At 40.3% G+C, this 16,857-nt stretch overlaps 1 protein-coding gene across 1 annotated transcript; it reads right to left on the reverse strand.

Annotated features, from left to right (window-relative positions):
- Nucleotides 1-1,176: 1,176 nt before the first annotated feature.
- LOC135481264 (uncharacterized) lies at nt 1,177-14,616 on the reverse strand. Its single transcript, XM_064761112.1, has 8 exons — nt 14,596-14,616; nt 13,460-13,539; nt 13,080-13,133; nt 9,904-9,996; nt 8,621-8,718; nt 6,560-6,650; nt 5,375-5,464; nt 1,177-2,124 (listed from the first exon to the last, which is right to left on the reverse strand). The coding sequence occupies exons 1-8, from the start codon at nt 14,614-14,616 to the stop codon at nt 2,061-2,063; spliced, it is 591 nt and encodes a 196-aa protein (XP_064617182.1). The 3' UTR covers nt 1,177-2,060.
- Nucleotides 14,617-16,857: the final 2,241 nt, after the last annotated feature.

Genomic DNA, 16,857 nt, shown 5'->3' on the forward strand with positions numbered 1-16,857 from the left:
CCTGAGAGGGTGAAAATGTTTATATCGTACATGTACTATGACAACAAACAGGAGCAGCAAACTGTCTGCTTCCTGAGAGGGTGAAAATGTTTATATCGTACATGTACTATGACAACAACAGCAGCAGCAAACAGTCTGCTTCCTGAGAGGGTGAAAATGTTTATATCGTACAGGTACTATGACAACAACAGAAGCAGCAAACTGCTTCCTGAGAGGGTGAAAATGTTTATATCATACAGGAACTATGACAACAACAGAAACAGTAAACAGTCAGCTTCCCGAAAGGGTGGAAACGTTTATATCATACAGGTACTATGACAACAACAGCAGCAGCAAACAGTCTGCTTCCTGAGAGGGTGAAAATGTTTATATCGTACAGGTACTATGACAACAAACAGAAGCAGCAAACTGTCTGCTTCCTGAGAGGGTGAAAATGTTTATATCGTACAGGTACTATGACAACAAACAGGAGCAGCAAACTGTCTGCTTCCTGAGAGGGTGAAAATGTTTATATCGTACAGGTACTATGACAACATACAGAAGCAGCAAACTGTCTGCTTCCTGAGAGGGTGAAAATGTTTATATCGTACAGGTACTATGACAACAAACAGGAGCAGCAAACTGTCTGCTTCCTGAGAGGGTGAAAATGTTTATATCGTACAGGTACTATGACAACAAACAGGAGCAGCAAACTGTCTGCTTCCTGAGAGGGTGAAAATGTTTATATCGTACAGGTACTATGACAACAACAGCAGCAGCAAACAGTCTGCTTCCTGAGAGGGTGAAAATGTTTATATCGTACAGGTACTATGACAACATACAGAAGCAGCAAACTGTCTGCTTCCTGAGAGGGTGAAAATGTTTATATCGTACAGGTACCATGACAACAACAGGAGCAGCAAACAGTTTGCTTCCTGAGAGGGTGAAAATGTTTATACCGTACAGGTACTATCACAACAAACAGGAGCAGCAAACAGTCTGCTTCCTGAGAGGGTGAAAATGTTTATATCGTACAGGTACTATGACAACAACAGAAGCAGCAATCTGTCTGCTTCCTGAGAGGGTGAAAATGTTTATACCGTACAGGTACTATCACAACAAACAGGAGCAGCAAACAGTTTGCTTCCTGAGAGGGTGAAAATGTTTATACCGTACAGGTACTATCACAACAAACAGGAGCAGCAAACTGTCTGCTTCCTGAGAGAGTGAAAATGTTTATATCGTACAGGTACTATGACAACAAACAGGAGCAGCAAACTGTCTGCTTCCTGAGAAGGTGAACATTTTAGGAAACGTGTAAAACAGGTGTATGTGTCAGTGTCATTATCCACACAAATACAAATCAGGAGTTTGGTCTGTCACAGTGATTCAATACGTAGGCATAATGTGCTCACAGTTAACAATCTCTTCATTTACATCTATAACAAAACTATCATCAATGAAAATATCTAAGTAGGCAACACGTAGATATTTTAACAGCCCACACCATTTTCCTGTAGCGCCTATAGCACTCATGGCCCATGACAGTTCTGCTTTCTGTAGTAACACTGTTGAGTACCATAGATGTGAACACCACAACATGGCAGACATGAACACCACAACATGAAAGACACGGACACAACAACATGATAGCCGAGAACACCACAACATGGCAGACATGAAGACCACAACGTGATAGACATGGACACCACACTATGATAGACACAAACACCACAATATGATAGATGTGAACACCACAACATGGCAGACATGAAGACCACAACATGAAGATCACAACATGATAGACACACACACCACAATATGATAGATGTGAACACCACAACATGAAGACCACAACATCACAGACACGGACACCACAACATGATAGACACAGACACCACAACATGACAGACATGAACACCACACCATGATAGACATGAACACCACAACATGATAGACACGAACACCACAACATGATAGACTTGAACACCACAACATCATTTTAAAACAAAGTTATATTAAACAAGACTTCAGCTACATGTAGAACACAATGTAACTGTCATAGAACAATTCCATTTTGTCTAAAATATAAATGGAATAAGAGCTTTTCTATTCAAAGGGTATAGTTCAAACTGCTGCTTGTACCTGAAAAAAGAAAGGAAAACTTCTACAGAGCATTGTCTTTGTAACACCACATTACATCAGAGATAACAGAATTCCTCAATGTTAGTATTTGTTGTAGGCCACTAAATGCATGGTATGGGTGAGGTGTATACAGGTCTTGTATCTCTATCCATGAGTGTATCACTGTTTGTGGTCACGGTTTGATTTATTTATTTGATTTGTGTTTTACGCCATACTCAAGAATATTTCACTTATTCGACAGCAGCCAGCATTATGGTGGGAGAAAACCAGGCAGATCCCAGGGGAAACACACGACCATCCGCAGGTTACTGGCAGACCTTCCCACGTACAGCCAGAGAGGAAGCCAGCACAAGCTGGACTTGAACTCACAGCCACCGCATTTGTAAGAGGCTCCAGGGTCATTACACTGCGCTAACCAACTGAGCCACGGATGCCCCTGGTACCAGTTTGATGCAGTACAGTGTTATATACTGTACCATCAGTCACATGGTTCAGGTGATTCAGGTGCATATACAAGTCCTGTATATGCTAGCTACCATCTAATAGATGAATGTGTTATATACTGTACCATCAGTCACGTGGTTCAGGTGATTCAGGTACATATACAAGTCCTGTATATGCTAGCTACCATCTAACAGATGAATGTGTTATATAGTGTACCATCAGTCACATGGTTCAGGTGATTCAGGTGCATATACAAGTCCTGTATATGCTAGCTACCATCTAACAGATGAATGTGTTATATAGTGTACCATCAGTCACATGGTTCAGGTGATTCAGGTGCATATACAAGTCCTGTATATGCTAGCTACCATCTAATAGATGAATGTGTTATATACTGTACCATCAGTCACGTGGTTCAGGTGATTCAGGTACATATACAGTCACGTGGTTCAGGTGATTCAGGTACATATACAAGTCCTGTATATGCTAGCTACCATCTAATAGATGAATGTGTTATATACTGTACCATCAGTCACGTGGTTCAGGTGATTCAGGTGCATATACAAGTCCTGTATATGCTAGCTACCATCTAACAGATGAATGTGTTATATAGTGTACCATCAGTCACATGGTTCAGGTGATTCAGGTGCATATACAAGTCCTGTATATGCTAGCTACCATCTAACAGATGAATGTGTTATATACTGTACCATCAGTCACGTGGTTCAGGTGATTCAGGTACATATACAAGTCCTGTATATGCTAGCTACCATCTAACAGATGAATGTGTTATATAGTGTACCATCAGTCACATGGTTCAGGTGATTCAGGTGCATATACAAGTCCTGTATATGCTAGCTACCATCTAACAGATGAATGTGTTATATACTGTACCATCAGTCACGTGGTTCAGGTGATTCAGGTACATATACAGTCACGTGGTTCAGGTGATTCAGGTACATATACAAGTCCTGTATATGCTAGCTACCATCTAACAGATGAATGTGTTATATAGTGTACCATCAGTCACATGGTTCAGGTGATTCAGGTGCATATACAAGTCCTGTATATGCTAGCTACCATCTAACAGATGAATGTGTTATATAGTGTACCATCAGTCACATGGTTCAGGTGATTCAGGTGCATATACAAGTCCTGTATATGCTAGCTACCATCTAACAGATGAATGTGGTATATACTGTACCATCAGTCACGTGGTTCAGGTGATTCAGGTGCATATACAAGTCCTGTATATGCTAGCTACCATCTAACAGATGAATGTGGTATACTACATGTGGCTGTGATACAAGCAAGTATTGTGAACTGCATGTATACTTCATCTGTGATTATGGAATAGGTAGGTCTATTATACGTTACCATCTGTGACTGTGGTATGGGTGTGGTACAAGTAGGTCTATTATTCATTACCATCTGTGATTGTGGTATGGGTGTGGTACAAGTAGGTCTGATATGTTACCATCTGTGATTGTGGTATAAGTAGGTCTATTATACGTTACCATCTGTGATTGGGGTATGGGTGTGGTACAAGTAGGTCTGACATGTTACCATCTGTGATTGTGGTATGGGTGTGGTACAAGTAGGTCTGATATGTTACCATCTGTGATTGTGGTATGGGTGTGGTACAAGTAGGTCTGATATGTTACCATCTGTGATTGTGGTATGGGTGTGGCACTAGTGGGTCTATTATACATTACCATCTGTGATTGTGGTATGGGTGTGGTACAAGTAGGTCTGATATGTTACCATCTGTGATTGTGGTATAAGTAGGTCTATTATACGTTACCATCTGTGATTGGGGTATGGGTGTGGTACAAGTAGGTCTGACATGTTACCATCTGTGATTGTGGTATGGGTGTGGTGCAAGTGGGTCTGATATGTTACCAGCTGTGATTGTGGTATGGGTGTGGTACAAGTAGGTCTATTATACGTTACCATCTGTGATTGTGGTATGGGTGTGGCACTAGTGGGTCTATTATACATTACCATCTGTGATTGTGGTATGGGTGTGGTCCAATAGGTCTATTTTACATTACCATCTGTAACTGTGGTATGGGTGTGGCACAAGTAGGTTTATTATACGTTACCATCTGTGATTGTGGTATGGGTGTGGTACAAGTAGGTCTGATATGTTACCATCTGTGATTGTGGTATGGGTGTGGCACAAGTGGGTCTATTATACGTTACCATCTGTGATTGTGGTATGGGTGTGGTCCAATAGGTCTATTTTACATTACCATCTGTGATTGTGGTATGGGTGTGCTACAAGTAGGTCTATTATACGTTACCATCTGTGATTGGGGTATGGGTGTGGTACAAGTAGGTCTGATATATTACCATCTGTTATAGTGGTATGAGTGTGGTACAAGTAGGTTCATTATATGTTACCATCCGTGACTGTGGTATGGGTGTGGTACAAGCAGGTCTATTATACGTTACCATCTGTGATTGTGGTATGGGTGTGGTACAAGTAGGTCTATTATACGTTACCATCTGTGATTGTGGTATGGGTGTGGCACAAGTAGGTCTATTATACGTTACCATCTGTGATTGTGGTATGGGTGTGGTACAAGTAGGTCTGACATGTTACCATCTGTGATTGTGGTATGGGTGTGGTACAAGTAGGTCTGACATGTTACCATCTGTGATTGTGGTATGGGTGTGGTACAAGTAGGTCTGATATGTTACCATCTGTGATTGTGGTATGGGTGTGGTACAAGTAGGTCTGATATGTTATCATCTGTGATTGTGGTTTGAGTGTGGTACAAGTAGGTCTATTATACGTTACCATCTGTGATTGTGGTATGATCGTGGTATAAAGGTAGCAGCACAGAACATAGTCCACACCAGACCTGCAAGTGACCAGGTTACCAATGTCCTGAAGGAAAAATAGTTCATGTTCAATACTGTTCACTCACATACACGTAATTAGGGCAGCTGAGTGATAAGAGAACACCAGGTAGAGAGCTTACGATCCCACCCTCTGTACAAGTTCGCCCAGGTAATTAGGGCAGCTGAGTGATAAGAGAACACGAGGTAGAGAGCTTACCATCCTACCCACTGTACAGGTTCACCCAGGTAATTAGGGCAGCTGAGTGATAAGAGAACACGAGGTAGAGAGCTCACCATCCTTCCCACTGTACTAGTTCCCCCTGGTAATTAGGGCAGCTGAGTGATTACAGAACACGAGGTAGAGAGCTTACCATCCTTCCCACTGTACAAGTTCCCCCAGGTAATTAGGGCAGCCGAGTGATAAGAGAACACAAGGTAGAGAGATTACCATCCTACCCACTGTACAAGTTCCCTCAGGTAATTAGGACAGCTGAATGATAAGAGAACACAAGGTAGAGAGCTAACCATCCTACCCACTGTACAAGATCCCCCAGGTAATTAGGGCAGCTGAGCGATAGGAGAACACCAGGTAGAGAGCTTACCATCCTACCCACTGTACAAGTTCCCCCAGGTAATTAGGGCAGCTGAGCGATAAGAGAACATGAGGTAGAGAGCTCACCATCCTTCCCACTGTACACGTTCCCCCAGGTAATTAGGACAGCTGAGCGATAAAACAACACCAGGTAGAGAGCTCACCATCCTACCCACTGTACAAGTTCACCCAGGTAATTAGGGCAGCTGAACGATAAGAGAACACGAGGTAGAGAGCTTATCATCCTACCCACTGTACAAGTTCCCCCAGGTAATTAGGACAGCTGAGCAATAAGAGAACACGAGGTAGAGAGCTCACCATCCTACCCACTGTACAAGATCCCCCAGGTAATTAGGACAGCTGAGCAATAAGAGAACACCAGGTAGAGAGCTCACCATCCTACCCACTGTACAAGTTCCCCCAGGTAATTAGGACAGCTGAGCAATAAGAGAACACGAGGTAGAGAGCTCACCATCCTACCCACTGTACAAGTTCCCCCAGGTAATTAGGGCAGCAGAACGATAAGAGAACACGAGGTAGAGAACTTACCATCCTACCCACTGTACAAGTTCCCCCAGGTAATTAGGACAGGAGACCACTTCAAACATACCACCATAAGGAATGTAATATCCTGCTGTACCTGTGAGTAAAGTAAGGGGAAATTAACAATCATTTGGTTGTTTACTTTGATTTGAACATTTTAAAGTTAGGAGACCCGTGATCAAACTTGGCACTTGTTGCTCCCTCAGCACTGAGAGGTTAGGGTAAGGAAATAGGACTGGTGGCCCCAGTGTCAATATGTGAATGAGTTGGGTGTCACTTGTGGTGACACTGACAAACATGAATGCAAAACTACAGCTCAATACCGTACATAAAAAACTGAAATGGTGAATTTGGTAATTTACCGTAATTAATTTGCACACAGAGCATCAGCGATGTAACATCCGCCTTGTGTTTTATACGTATGTAAAACTTCATGTCACTATATGATGTACTATTTGAGCTACCAAACATTTTGCTTAACTTTGATTCTAATATGCAATACACTATGTCAGGAATTCAGTAATTTCTGAAATTTAATATGTACACACTAAATCATCAATGGAATATCCCCTTCGTGCTATTGTGCTCTGCATATGTGCTAACCATGAGCTCATTACATGCAGTACTGTTTGATATTACCATATGGACATATGGTCACACCTTCTCTGTATATCTACATAGAGTATTGGCTCACTGGAACACCATGCCCAGGACACCAGGCATAACACCTCAGCCAGTCTCTATACAGGCTTGCTGACATCTGACATGACAACTCACAATATTATTGGCCTACTGACACCAGATATGACACCCCATGCAGTCAAAGACATTCTACCAAAACACAGTATCAGCTTGATGACACCTGACATGACACTCCACCTAGACACAGTATAAGCTTACTGACAACTGTGATGACCCCCAAACCCCCCACCCCACCCCCAACAGAGTCACAGTATAGGCCTACTAACCCCTGACATTATACCCCATCCAGACAAAGTATAGACTTAATGACAGCCGGCATGACACTCCACCCAGTCACAAAATAGGCCGACTGACACCAGACATGACACCCCACGCATCTGACATGAAAGCCCACCTCAACATAGTATAAGTAAAAGAATCAGAGCTGTTAAATGCTTTTTGTTACCAATTTTCAGCCTTTTGTAAATTTTATGGCCCAGGTGCATAGTTTACTGTTTAAATTAAAAAACAGTCCAACAAGATTTAATACTCATCTTACATTTTTCTGACTGATCATTTAAATTTAAAACTTTTGAAAACTTCACATTAAAAACTTTGATATTATATCTTTAAAACTACAAAATAATATTAAAAATGTGTGGGCCGCTCTTCAGCTTAAGTGTTCAACTACATGTGTGCCAAATTTCAAAGCATTACAGTATGCTGAAAATTAAAATGACCAAATTTCACCTCTAAGTGGTTCTAGTATTCTTAATTGACAGAGAAAAGCCATGAATTTTTAACTGACGGGGAAGGGCCCTGCATCCTTAACTGACAGAGAAGGGCGCCTCATCTAACTGACACAGAAGGTCCCCACATCCTTAACTGACAGAGAAGGGCACCGCATCCTTAGCTGACAGAGAAGGGCCTCGCATCCTTAACTGACAGAAAAGGGCCTCACATACTTAACTGACAGAAAAGGGCCCTACATCCTTTAACTGACAGAGAAGAGTCCTGAATCTTTAACTGACAGAGAAGGGCACCGCTTCTTTTACCAGAGAGAGAAGGGCCCTGCATCCTTTAACTGACAGGATAGGGCCTCGCATCCTTTAACTGACAGAGAAGGGCCCCGCATTCTTAACTGACAGAAAAGGGCCCCACATCCTTTAACTGACACAAAAGTGCTTCTCATTTCTGACAGAAAACTATGCTGAATATGAATCTGAGTGAACACATAGGAGATTCTCAGGAAATGACTCAATCAGCAACTGCTGAACTCCATATAATACAATCTTTATTTCAAGTTTGGAATTTCTTTGAGAAATCTGGTTGAGAAGTGTGACTTGGCCTAAATAAATGACACCTCAGGCTGAAAATGGCTTTCACCTTGTACATTCCTCAATCCCCTGAGCTTGAGATCAGCCCATCTGTTGGTGATGTATCCCACAATAAACAGGAGAGAGCCTAATATGAAGCGTGGATCACTGGAAATGACAGAGAAGACATGGTGAGTCAGAGGGTTAGGAGTTTAACAAGCACAATTCCTTTTACATCAGTACTTGTTGGCAAACACGTGAACTATGAACAGATCTGGATGGAGTTACATGGCTAATGGCTGGGAAACTTGAACTGCATCCCTGTTTGGTCTGGAGAGGTCACCATGGCTGATCTCTAGGGCCTTCCTTAAAGGAAATGCTAATAGGCCACTAAAAACTATGCACAAATATATTTTCATTTATTTTTTTTAGATTTTGGCAAAGAGAGTTAAAGGTTTTCAAACATTCGGATTCTAAGGTCGGATGTATGGACTAAACTATCCTAGTTTAGGAACTCTGATATCACAGAAAGTTTTTCCAACACTGAGTGTAGGAATAACTTTTTTTACCCATGAGTAAAAGATTACCAACAAAAGATTCCCAAAAATTCCTTTCTTCTGGTGAGCATCAGAAACAAAGGTGATGAGACATCAGGGTTCCTAGATACCGCCAGTATGGCTCATAAAACCCACCTTAAAATATTCAAATACTTCAATGCCTTTCAACACTCTCTTACAACAATCTCAAAATATAAATGAAAGTATTTTCACCCATAGTTTTCAGTGGTCTATATGATGAAACTTATTTCACATTATTGCTTTCTTTTACTTTAAAATCAAGTAGTACGCCAATTTGCCTGTAACTACCAAACCAACATAATTACGTCTTTTACATTAGTGTCCATGGTAATTACAATTTGCTTTATAGTCAACAACAGCTTTGTAATTGTCGTACATGGCCCACTTTCACAAAATGTAACATATCAAATTTTTGTAAGTTTTCTCGTAAATGATATCACATTATGGCACTATAACCTAGACGTCTTCTGCGAGCAAAGGTATGAGAAATATGACGTATGAAATCTTGTAAAAGCTGCCCCAGGGCCTAGGCAATAGGGCCATACATTTTTTCATACCAAACAACATATTTAATTAAACAATTTGTTTCCCAAACTTTTGTTTATGAATGAAAGATTATTGCTGAATTCTACTCTGGCTATATCATAACCGTACGGCAACTTTATGGGATACTTTTCTGGTTTATTAGCATTCACTAAAAACTAATCACTAATTCATGGTTATTCAGACTAGACTTAACTGGAGATCAAAACACGAAATCTCAAAATATACTCACTAGAAATAATCCACATCAAATATAGCATTGCTGATGAAATCTGCATTGATGAAGTGATAGATACAATTGGGGAAAAACCCTCCTAATGTTATACTGAAACATTGAAAATAAGGAACGATATCAGACATGCAGATGAACGAGAGTAACAAACTGTTAAAACATCCCCATACTAGCTGTTAAAACATCCCCATACTAGCTAACACATGGACATTTGACAAGCTGTTAATACATCCGCATACTAGCTAACACACGGACATCTGACAAGCTGTTAAAACATCCCCATACTAGCTAACATACGGACATCTGACAAGCTGTTAAAACATCCCAATTCTAGCTAACACACGGACATTTGACAAGCTGTTAAAAAATCCCCATACTAGCTAACACACGGACATTTGACAAGCTGTTAAAACATCCCCATACTAGCTAACACATGGACATTTGACAAGCTGTTAAAACATCCCCATACTAGCTAACACATGGACATTTGACAAGCGGTTAAAAAATCCCCATACTAGCTAACACACGGACATTTGACAAGCTGTTAAAACATCCCCATACTAGCTAACACACAGACATTTGACAAGCTGTTAAAACATCCCCATACTAGCTAACACATGGACATTTGACAAGCTGTTAAAACATCCCCATACCAGCTAACACATGGACATCTGACAAGCTGTTAAAACATCCCCATACTAGCTAACACACGGACATTTGACAAGCTGTTAAAACATCCCAATACTAGCTAACACACGGACATTTAACAAGCTGTTAAAACATCCCCATACTAGCTAACACACGGACATTTGACAAGCTGTTAAAACATCCCCATACTAGCTAACACATGGACATCTGACAAGCTGTTAAAACATCCCCATACTAGCTAACACACAGACATTTGACAAGCTGTTAAAACATCCCAATACTAGCTAACACACGGACATTTGACAAGCTGTTAAAACATCCCCATACTAGCTAACACACGGACATTTGACAAGCTGTTAAAACATCTCCATACTAGCTAACACACGGACATTTGACAAGCTGTTAAAAAATCCCCATACTAGCTAACACACGGACATTTGACAAGCTTCAACTGTACATGATCACCTTCTCCTTTAAGGGCTTAACCATCTTTCTTTTTAGAGTCTAACCCATTTTCTACTACAGGTAATTACGTAAGTCCACTTTCATATCATGACATCAGAAGGCACTATTTCAGAACAACATTAAACACCAACCCATTTAAACATTAATTTTCAGTAATGTTATATACTTTCTAATGCTGTGATCAGTGCAGCACACAGGTTAGCAGTAATGTTATATGCTTTCTAATGCTGTGATCAGTGGAGCACACAGGTTAGCAGTAATGGTATATACTCTCTGATGCTGTGATCAGTGGAGCACACAGGTTAGCAGTAATGTTATATACTCTCTGATGCTGTGATCAGTTGAGCACACAGATCAGCAGTAATGGTATATACTCTCTGATGCTGTGATCAGTGCAGCACACAGGTTAGCAGTAATGTTATATACTTTCTAATGCTGTGATCAGTGCAGCACACAGGTTAGCAGTAATGGTATATACTCTCTAACGCTGTGATCAGTGCAGCACACAGGTTAGCAGTAATGGTATATACTCTCTAATGCTGTGATCAGTGCAGCACACAGGTTAGCAGTAATGGTATATACTCTCTGATGCTGTGATCAGTGGAGCACACAAGTTAGCAGTAAAGGTATATACTTTCTAATGCTGTGATCAGTGGAGCACACAGGTTAGCAGTAATGGTATATACTTTCTAATGCTGTGATTAGTGGAGCACACAGGTTAACAGTAATGGTATATACTCTCTAACGCTGTGATCAGTGGAGCACACAAGTTAACAGTAATGGTATATACTCTCTAACGCTGTGATCAGTGGAGCACACAGGTTAGCAGTAATGGTATATACTTTCTAACGCTGTGATCAGTGGAGCACACAAGTTAACAGTAATGGTATATACTCTCTAACGTTGTGATCAGTGGAGCACACAGGTTAGCAGTAATGGTATATACTTTCTAATGCTGTGATCAGTGGAGCACACAAGTTAACAGTAATGGTATATACTCTCTAACGCTGTGATCAGTGGAGCACACAGGTTAGCAGCAATAGTATATACTTTCTAACGCTGTAATCAGTGGAGCACACAGGTTAACAGTAATGGTATATACTCTCTAACGCTGTGATCAGTGGAGCACACAAGTTAACAGTAATGGTATATACTCTCTAACGCTGTGATCAGTGGAGCACACAGGTTAGCAGTAATGGTATATACTTTCTAACGCTGTGATCAGTGGAGCACACAGGTTAGCAGTAATGGTATATACTCTCTAACGCTGTGATCAGTGGATCACACAGGTTAACAGTAATGGTATATACTTTCTAATGCTGTGATCAGTGGAGCACACAGGTTAGCAGTAATGGTATATACTTTCTAATGCTGTGATCAGTGGAGCACACAGGTTAGCAGTAATGGTATATACTCTCTAACGCTGTGATCAGTGGAGCACACAGATCAGCAGTAATGGTACATACTTTCTAACACTGTGATCAGTGGAGCACACAGGTTAACAGTACTAGTTTATACTTTCTAATGCTGTGATCAGTGGAGCACACAGGTTAACAGTACTAGTTTATACTTTCTAATGCTGTGATCAGTGGAGCACACAGATCAGCAGTAATGGTATATACTTTCTAACGCTGTGATCAGTGGATCACACAGATCAGCAGTAATGGTATATACTCTCTAACGCTGTGAACAGTGGAGCACACAGGTTAGCAGTAATGGTATATACTTTCTAATCCTGTGATCAGTGGAGCACACAGGTAGTTTATACTTTCTAATGCTGTGATCAGTGGAGCACACAGGTTAGCAGTAATGGTATATACTCTCTAACGCTGTGATCAGTGGAGCACACAGGTTAACAGTAATGGTATATACTTTCTAACGCTGTGATCAGTGGAGCACACAGGTTAACAGTAATGGTATATACTTTCTAATGCTGTGATCAGTGGAGCACACAGATCAGCAGTAATGGTACATACTTTCTAACACTGTGATCAGTGGAGCACACAGGTTAACAGTAATTATTTTGACGTGATATACATGCCCATATTACAAGAACTGCTTACCCTAAACTCACGGTGGCACTGCTGTATCTCATGGTCAGAGGGTGAATTATTCCCCTGTGATGAAAAAGCAAAACACAACATCATAAACTCTAGCAATCTAGTCAAACAAGGCATAACTATCATAAAAAGAATTTTGTATAAATATTAGTAACTGTTACTATTCAAATATTCTGTTGTCATTGGCACTTTTATTGTATTTCTAAAAATTCTCCTCAGTGCGTCAAGCTCCCCATACTCCTGATTTCATTTTGGAATATATATATATATATACATATATATATATGTGTGTGTGTAGTACAAGAGAAGTTTGAGCAAATACAGCATAAAGGATGGCGGTATCAGAAGTTTTAATGTAACTAGACTGGTATTCTGCTTCTTACCTGTGTAAATAGTGAATCAGAAACATGGCAAGGAACACAAAGTTGAGAGGTCCTCTTACACTGCCATACAGGAAAAACACCTACAAAATACCACATGCCATACAGGAAAACACCTACAAAATACCACATGCCATACAGGAAACACCTACAAAATACCACATGCCATACAGGAAAAACACCTACAAAATACCACATGTCATACAGGAAAATACCTACAAAATACCACATGTCATACAGGAAAAACACCCACAAAATACCACATGTCATACAGGAAAATAGGGCCTACCTACAAAATACCACATGCCATACAGGAAAGCACCTACAAAAAACCACATGCCATACAGGAAAGCACCTACAAAATACCACATGCCATACAGAAAAACACCTACAAAATACCACATGTCATACAGGAAAATACCTACAAAATACCATATGCTGTACAGGAAAACACCTACAAAATACCACATGCCATACAGGAAAATACCTACAAAATACCACATGCCATATAGGAAAGCACATACAAAATACCACATGCCACTTAGGAAAAAATCTACAAAATACCACATGCCATACAGGAAAACACCTACAAAATACCACATGTCATGCAGGAAAACACCACATGCCACACAAGAAAAACATCTACAAAATACCACATGCCATACAGGAAAACACCTACAAAATACCACATGCCATATAGGAAAATACCACATGCCACACAAGAAAAACATCCACAAAATACCAAAAGCCATACAGGAAAATACCTACATGTACATAATACCACATGCCATACAGGAAAACACCTAAAAAAATACCACATGCCATACAAGAAAAACATCCACAAAATACCAAAAGTCATACAGAAGAAACACCTACAAAATACCACATGCCATACAGGAAAACACATAAAAAATACCACATGTCATACAAGAAAAACATCCACAAAATGCCAAAAGTCACACAAGAACACCTACAAAATACCACATGCCATGCAGTAAAAACACATAAAAAATACCACATGTCATTAAAGAAAAGCATCTACAAAATACCAAAAGCCATACAGGAAAAACACCTACAGCCAGAGCATGATGCTCAAACACCTACAAAATACCACAGTCATGGCATGCTCAAACACCTACAAAATACATCAGCCATAGCATGTTCAAACATCAACAACATACAACAGCCACAGCATGCTCAAACATCAACAACATACAACAGCCACAGCATGCACAAACACCAACAACATACAACAGCCACAGCATGCTCAAACACTAACAATATACAACAGCCAAAACATGCTCAAATACCTACAACATAAAACAGCCAAAACATGCTCAAACACCTACAACATACAACAGCCACAGCATGCTCAAACATCTACAACATACAACAGCCACAGCATGCTCAAACACCTACAACATACAACAGCCACAGCATGCTCAAACACTTACAACATACAACAGCCACAGCATGCTCAAACACTAACAACATACAACAGCCACAGCATGCTCAAACACCTACAACATACAACAGCCACAGCATGCTCAAAACACCAACACCATACAACAGCCAAAACATGCTCAAACACTAACAATATACAACAGCCACAGCATGCTCAAACACCTACAACATACAACAGCCAAAAACATGCTCAAAACACCTACAACATACAACAGCCAAAACATGCTCAAACACCTACAACATACAACAGCCACAGCATGCTCAAACACCTACAACATACAACAGCCACAGCATGCTCAAACACCTACAACATACAACAGCCACAGCATGCTCAAAACACCTACAACATACAACAGCCACAGCATGCTCAAACACCTACAACATACAACAGCCACAACATGCTCAACCTGACGTAAAGAGATAATCATGAAAAATGATGCCACGATGCTCATAAATTCTCCGCAAGTGAGTTTAACATGTAAAGAAGTTAAAAAGATTGTCAAGTCCCAAATGTGAAAAAAAAAATGTGTGAAAATGTTAACAGTACTGGGAAAAGTGGATTACAAATAAATTATGTCTCCTTAAACAACTACAACATAGGTCCAGCTGAATTCGTAGATTGCACAACCCCAACATTTTGTGTAAGTGTCTACCATAAAACAGTTCACAACATTTTACTTTTGTTGGTACATTGCAACTGTTGGAGACCTGTACAAAAGTGCATCCTATATGAGTAAACCGGTTTCAAACAGCTAGTAAAACAATTATCTATTAACAAAAGCCTATACAACATCAATTCCTTTTGATAAAAGAAGAGTATATGAGTAACCGATTTCAAACAGCTAGTAAAACAATTATCTATTAACCAAAAGCCTATACAACATCAATTCCTTTTGATAAAAGAAGAGTATATGAGTAAACCGATTTCAAACAGCTAGTAAAAACAATTATCTATTAACAAAAACCTATACAACATCAATTCCTTTTGATATAAGAAGATACCTATATGTTTTTTTTATAAAACCTGTGGGTTTCACAAAACTGACTATAGTTGCAAAAGGATACAAGACATAGGATAGACAGGCAGACACCAAAGTGCTTTTAGTGCATCAGTCACCCTCACTGGAAAATCAGTTTGACAACACCAGTTTGATGTTTGCTAAACAACATTCTGCCTCTAAGATATACATTTGCCACAGTCCAGTCATTTTGAATTACTCTTTGAGTGCTTTTGCTATCACTTCTTAACTATCAATCATGGAATGCTAAATCAAAAATGTTGGTTTCCCTTAGTCTGGAAGAGGATGTGCAGACTCACAGGAGAGTGACAGAACAGAAATGTAAGACAAGTTATACAATGTATTCTGGAAACAAACCTAAAATGCTCACATATTATTTATGCCTTATTTATTTATTTATTTGATTGGTGTTTTACGCTGTACTCAAGAATATTTCAATTATACGACCATGGCCAGCATTATGGTGGGAGGAAACCGGGCAGAGTCCGGGGGAAACCCACGCCCCATCTGCAGGTTGCTGGCAGACCTTCCCACATACGGCCGGAGAGGAAGCCAGCATGAGCTGGACCTGAACTCACAGCGACCGCATTGGTGAGAGACTCCTGGGTTAAAGGCTGATATCATGTTTTTTTTACATTCTGTTGCCTAGATAAAAGCTGTCACTGTCATGACATAACTGACATACTGCTTGCTTTAATAGATGAGGTCCCACTTCTCATAGCCTCACTGATCTCACTTTATGTCAGTCACAGTCATGTAACAGGGGAGGTAACTCCTAGCAGGCCTGTTGATTTCCTGTTCACCAGAACCTCACAACCACACAAGTGATCGTCTGATAATGAAGAACAGGGGAGGTAACTCAGAGCAGGCCTGTTGATTTCCTGTTCACAAGGCACTCACAACACACAAGCGATTGTC

Source organism: Liolophura sinensis, unplaced genomic scaffold, assembly GCF_032854445.1.
Source record: "Liolophura sinensis isolate JHLJ2023 unplaced genomic scaffold, CUHK_Ljap_v2 scaffold_14, whole genome shotgun sequence".
NCBI lineage: Eukaryota > Metazoa > Mollusca > Polyplacophora > Chitonida > Chitonidae > Liolophura > Liolophura sinensis.